This window comes from Nannobrachium achirus (genome assembly GCF_963921795.1).
Source record: "Nannobrachium achirus genome assembly, chromosome: 4".
In the NCBI taxonomy this organism is placed as follows: Eukaryota; Metazoa; Chordata; class Actinopteri; order Myctophiformes; family Myctophidae; genus Nannobrachium; species Nannobrachium achirus.
The window spans coordinates 5042913-5048912 of NC_137813.1; the positions used below are offsets into that span (position 1 = coordinate 5042913).

The 6000-nt window shown below is 43.4% G+C and overlaps 1 protein-coding gene across 1 annotated transcript in view; it reads right to left on the reverse strand.

Annotated features, from left to right (window-relative positions):
• The window catches only part of prkcab (protein kinase C, alpha, b), a 337435-nt gene extending 336739 nt beyond the window's left edge, over window positions 1-696 (reverse strand). Inside the window, 1 exon segment of the mRNA XM_080724767.1 lies at window positions 324-696. Coding sequence (XP_080580893.1) covers window positions 324-493 — 170 coding nt within the window. The 5' untranslated portion in view covers window positions 494-696.
• Window positions 697-6000: the final 5304 nt, after the last annotated feature.

Genomic DNA, 6000 nt, shown 5'->3' on the forward strand with positions numbered 1-6000 from the left:
GCTAAAGTGGTTTATGCATGATTTATAACCTATCATTTATATCTACAAAGTAACTAATAACTAAAATCAGAGGTATAGACATGAATGTATTGGACATTGGAATTACTTAAGGAAAATACCTCAAAATTGTAATTAAGTACAGTACTTGAGTAAATGTACTTGGTCACTTTTCAGCACCAAGTGCATCAACTCCTGTTGTGTAAACAATATGAATACTTATGTTAAACAGGTGTGTGCGTTATATGGATAGGATTAACATGAAACACACAGGTCACAGGTGTTTGTGTGTGTGCGTTCAGCGTTCATACAATCTCATAACTCACCAGATAAAGTCGGTACAGTGCGAGCAGAAGGTCGGCTGCTTGAAGAACCGCGCGGTGAATTTGTGGTTCTTCACCTCGTGGATGTTCTTCTGCCGCAGAGCTCCTTTACGAGCGAAGCGGACCCCCAGCCCGGCCGAGTCGTTGTAATGCAGCAGATGATGATCAGCCATGATAATAATAATTATTAATAATAAATAGAAAAACAACAAAACAAAAAAAGTGCCAGATGATGCCAGCAGCAGAGCAAAGCCCCCGGGGCTGGAAATAAAATAAATAAAGTGTCGTATTTTTATTTTATTATCCACCGATCCAATTGCGTCTTGGTTTAATCCCACAGAGGAGAGGAGAGGAGAGGATAGGAGAGGAGAGGAGAGGAGCGTCACCGCTGGTCTCCACTTTGGACTGGGGAGCGCTTCTTCTCATCCAAAGTGACGTCAGTGTGTGCGCGTGCGCGTGTGTGTGCGTGTGTGTGTGTGTGTAACAGCTGACCCACCATGCTGTTTATTAGGGGGTCTGCCTCATCTCATGTCAACTGCAGGCCGAGGGCGACCCCATGTGGCCACAGGCTAAATTGTCATAATCTCCTTAATGTGGTGATACGCACTGTAAGCCCACTTATTATAACGCCGCTATGGTAAAACGTAGTACCAGTAGCCTGATTTATTATTGAAGACTTTGGGATTTAGGATAACACCACAAGAAAGCCTTTGGCTTGTTTCAATGGTCCTTAAAAAAAGAAAACATATGATAGACAAATAAAACACAGTACTATGCTGAGAAAAAAAAAAAAAAAAAAAACTTCAGACTTGTTTGACACCAGTGTTGTAAATTGTTTTTATTCATTTCTAATATGTTGGATTCATGTAAATGATTGGTAAACTCGACCTTGGCTTTCATCAGTACTTGGTCTGATCTTTTTCCCTTAGACCAAAAAGATTGCTCCCTGTTGAAGACCCCTGGCTTTGTTTTTTATTTCTTTTATTTTTTTTGAACACTTGACTGAAATAGAAATAATAATAGTATAAGTAAACTTTCTTATGTGGCCTATTTTCACGCTATTATTCATATTTGCTTTAGTAAAATGTATATTTATTTTATATTTATTGCAGCATACATATGAAATAATATGACAGGCCTAGATATTACAATTAAAATGTAATTTATTGGAAGTGTAATACATTTTATATAGGCCTAACGTAGGCCTATATAAAATGTATTACACATGACATTTTAATTGTAATGTACTTAGGCCACCTATGACTGTTCCCACTCCCCATACACAATCATTCTGTCCATTATAACTCGCTCTGCTGAAGGATCCTTTTGGCGCAGGGGGTTGATGGTTCGAGCCCAGCCCGGGGCGCTTGTCAGATAGGCCGATGATTCTACAATGTCTTTTAACAGTTTTCTTAAAAAAAAGAAAAACAAAAACACAAATCCATCTGAAATATGTTGTTCCAGGGACCCCCAGAAGCAAAGATTTAAGTTAAAAAAATGTTCACTCAGATTTTGGGTCTTCTTGCCTCAACCTAGATGCAGAATAGATACTCACTGCCTGGTTGGTTGGTTGCTGTGGTTTCCATGGCAACACGTGGCTTCCCTTTCACTTGTTGACGGAAAACGGATGTTTCGTGCGCATGCGCCGTGAGAGGAAGCTGCCGCTTTGAACCGTGTTTTGAGCGCCGAGAGTTGAGTTCAGTTAAAACACAACAAACACTACGAAACAACAGCTTTTATGCTCATATTTATGCATTTCTGGCTTCATAAAGCCCTCATGAACAACAGCAGAGATGACAGAGAGGCTGTGGCCAGCAGAACGCTAGGCTAGCTGTGTGTCTGGAGCTGTTAAAGAAGGTACAGGTTAGTCAGTTAGTTTCTTGTTGCTCTGTTTGATTGATTGATTGATTGAAGGCTTTATTAGAAGTTTGCATAGGAAAATGTACAGATTCATGACGGTACAGTTCACTGGTACAAGGTCTACTAAAAGGAGATCCATGAAAAGACTAAGCTTATTTCAACAGGAAACCATTAAAGTATCTCATATAACATTGAATGACAGACAAATAGAACACAGTACTATGCAGTAGACATGTAAAGAAAAAAAGAAAGAAAAAGAAAACAGTAGGTCTATACAATCAGAAAGTACAGTATATACAATATATACAAGGAAGGGGCAGGTAACAGTAAGTCTAAACAATCAGTATGTACAGTATATACAATATACTGTACATATGTTCTGTGTGTCAAACATCAATGTTAGCGTGGGTTTTGAGGGTTTATAGTATGATAGTGTTTTAAATGTCCACAGAACATGTGGTGTCTCATGTTTCTGTAATATGTGATGCTTTTCTCCTGACTAGCTTTGTTGTTGTTGCTCATATGAGTGGCACTGATTTATGGACTGTATTCTTACAAAATACCTCAAAATTGAGTATACTTGGTTACTTACACCACTGCTTATTGGAGGATAGTGTTTTAAATGTCCACAGAAGTTCAGAACATGTGGTGTCTCATGTTTCTATACAATGAATGTGTTGCTTTTCAACTTCTTCCCGAGTTTAGTAGCTTTGTTGTTGTGGTTGCTCATATGGCTGGGCTGGCACTGATTTATGGACTGTATCCTTAATGTTGCTAGGAAAAAAGTACTCGCATGTATCAATACTGCAGTATAAAATCAAAAGTAAAAGTCCAGAATTCAAAATGCCCTTGAGTAAAAGTATGAAAGTGTTTGCGTCAACATGTACTTAAAGGAGTAGCAACTACTGGAAAAATATGCTGTTGGCGTATAGACCTGTAACTAAGGGTCCATTTTAGATCCTCCTAAAGCAGTGGTTCTCAACAAGTGGTCCAGTGACCACCAGTGGTCCTTCAGGGGGTTCCATGTGGTCCTCAGGTAAATGATGGAGAGTTGGTAACTAAATGGACCCGTTTAATTGTGCGCTCTGTTCAGTTACTGCTAAACATTTGTCATTCTTAATTTACAAGAATTCTACACAATTAGAGAATGTAGAATAATTGATTTTTTGATCAATGTTTTGCCTGTTATCTCTCCTATGGCACCAACATCATTAGAGCATGACATTGAGACAAAATCCAAAGATAACAAACATTCTCTATAGCTTTGGTTCTGAGAGGCTAAATGTCTTCAAATGGTGACCTGTGGCTCAAAAGCCCAATACATAATGGACCTTGAAATGAAAGGATGAGAACCACTGGTATAAAGTAACCCAGAGAGTCCCTGGAGCCTGGACCCCCCACTACTTTTTTACAATAGTTTTTTTCAGGCTTTCATGCCTTTATTGATAGGACAGTATACTGACAGGAAACGGGGAGTTACACGCAGCAAACCTCGTCGGGAACGGGACTTGAACCCGCGACAGCAGTCAGGCATCAGAGCCTATGTGGTATATGCGCCTGGACCGCTAGGCCAGCCAGGGCCCGGAGAAGCTCTGATTGAACCAACTGTATTGTCACACTAAATCATTGATATGATTTAACTTTCAACAGCATCAGCATCATCATCATCACCATGACGACGATGAGTCAACAGGAGGACCCTTCTTCCTGGCAGAGACTGGACTCAGAGTTTGAACACCTGCTGGTTGACCTGAAGCCCTACGTCCAGAAACACCCTGTCAGGACAGGTGGGTCAGTCTGTTCATTGTTAGTGTTAGGTTTCCAGCATCATTTGCCATCTTGAGGAATAGTCACACACGTGAACTTATTTAGACATTTTTATTGTTCTCTTCATAACAGCGCTGTTGTTGATTCAGCTGCTAGTCGCCAAGTGCACGGGCAAACACCTTTTCAGGCCGCGACCCCCAAAATTATCACATTTTAACTGGGGACCCCCCCCCCCCACCCTGACAAACACTAAGTCTAGGCATTACATTTTGTATAACACGGTTCTATTGTGAAAATAGCTGATCTACATGCTCACAACGCCTCGCAACATGAGGCGCTGTGAGCAGCATGTCACTTTAGAAACGTAAATATACCCGCTATACACTTAAACTTTATGTTGTTACTGTTGAGAGAGAAAACAATGTTGCACATTAAGTTAATCTTCTGGGGACCCCCCACAATAATTTGGGGACCCACAGGTTGAGAACCACTGTGTTAGTGGACCTGAAGCCCTATGTCCAGGAGTCAGGACAGGTGGGTCAGTCTGTTGTTAGTCTGGCGTGTTCAGTGTGTTGTTAGTCTGGCGTGGTCAGTCTGTTGTTAGTCTGGCGTGGTCATTGTGTTGTTAGTCTGGCGTGGTCAGTGTGTTGTTAGTCTGGCGTGGTCATTGTGTTGTTAGTCTGGCGTGGTCATTGTGTTGTTAGTCTGGCGTGGTCATTGTGTTGTTAGTCTGGCGTGGTCAGTCTGTTGTTAGTCTGGCGTGGTCATTGTGTTGTTAGTCTGGCGTGGTCATTGTGTTGTTAGTCTGGCGTGGACATTGTGTTGTTAGTCTGGCGTGGTCATTGTGTTGTTAGTCTGGCGTGGACATTGTGTTGTTAGTCTGGCGTGGACATTGTGTTGTTAGTCTGGCGTGGTCATTGTGTTGTTAGTCTGGCGTGGACATTGTGTTGTTAGTCTGGCGTGGTCATTGTGTTGTTAGTCTGGCGTGGTCAGTCTGTTGTTAGTCTGGCGTGGTCATTGTGTTGTTAGTCTGGCGTGGTCAGTGTGTTGTTAGTCTGGCGTGGTCATTGTGTTGTTAGTCTGGCGTGGTCATTGTGTTGTTAGTCTGGCGTGGTCAGTCTGTTGTTAGTCTGGCGTGGTCAGTCTGTTGTTAGTCTGGCGTGGTCATTGTGTTGTTAGTCTGGCGTGGTCAGTGTGTTGTTAGTCTGGCGTGGTCATTGTGTTGTTAGTCTGGCGTGGTCAGTCTGTTGTTAGTCTGGTGTGGTCATTGTGTTGTTAGTCTGGCGTGGACATTGTGTTGTTAGTCTGGCGTGGTCATTGTGTTGTTAGTCTGGCGTGGTCAGTCTGTTGTTAGTCTGGCGTGGTCATTGTGTTGTTAGTCTGGCGTGGTCAGTGTGTTGTTAGTCTGGCGTGGACATTGTGTTGTTAATCTGGCGTGGTCATTGTGTTGTTAGTCTGGCGTGTTCAGTGTGTTGTTAGTCTGGCGTGGTCATTGTGTTGTTAGTCTGGCGTGGTCATTGTGTTGTTAGTCTGGCGTGGTCATTGTGTTGTTAGTCTGGCGTGGTCAGTGTGTTGCCTCCGACAATGTTCAAATGCTTCTGTCATACAGTCTGGAGCAGTGTTTCTCAACAATAGCAGCAGCGATGTTGCAACTGCAGTAGGTTAAGTGCAGTTTGCACGGGAAGTTCACGGACGCAGTTAGTTAAATCATGAAATTATTGCCTTAAGGGGAACAAACACTGGACGCGGAGGCGACACGGAGGCGGCGCGGAGGCGGCGCGGAAGCGGCGCATCAAAAAATACGGCCCTGTTATTTTCAATGAAGTAACCCACACTGGCGGCGTCAGACGCGCAGCCGCGGGTCTGCCGCCCCGCCTGCCACGCTGCTGTTCTATTTTTCCAGCGTTGCCGCGCGGTGAACATGTTCTCCCATGCTTCTCCCCACCGGGGGAAATGGATGTGCTGTGTGGCAGCGCGCCGCATCCAGTTGGGGTTACCGCGCGGCACTTAACGTGCGTCGATGCCGCGACGCGACGCTGCGCAGCCGTCCGCG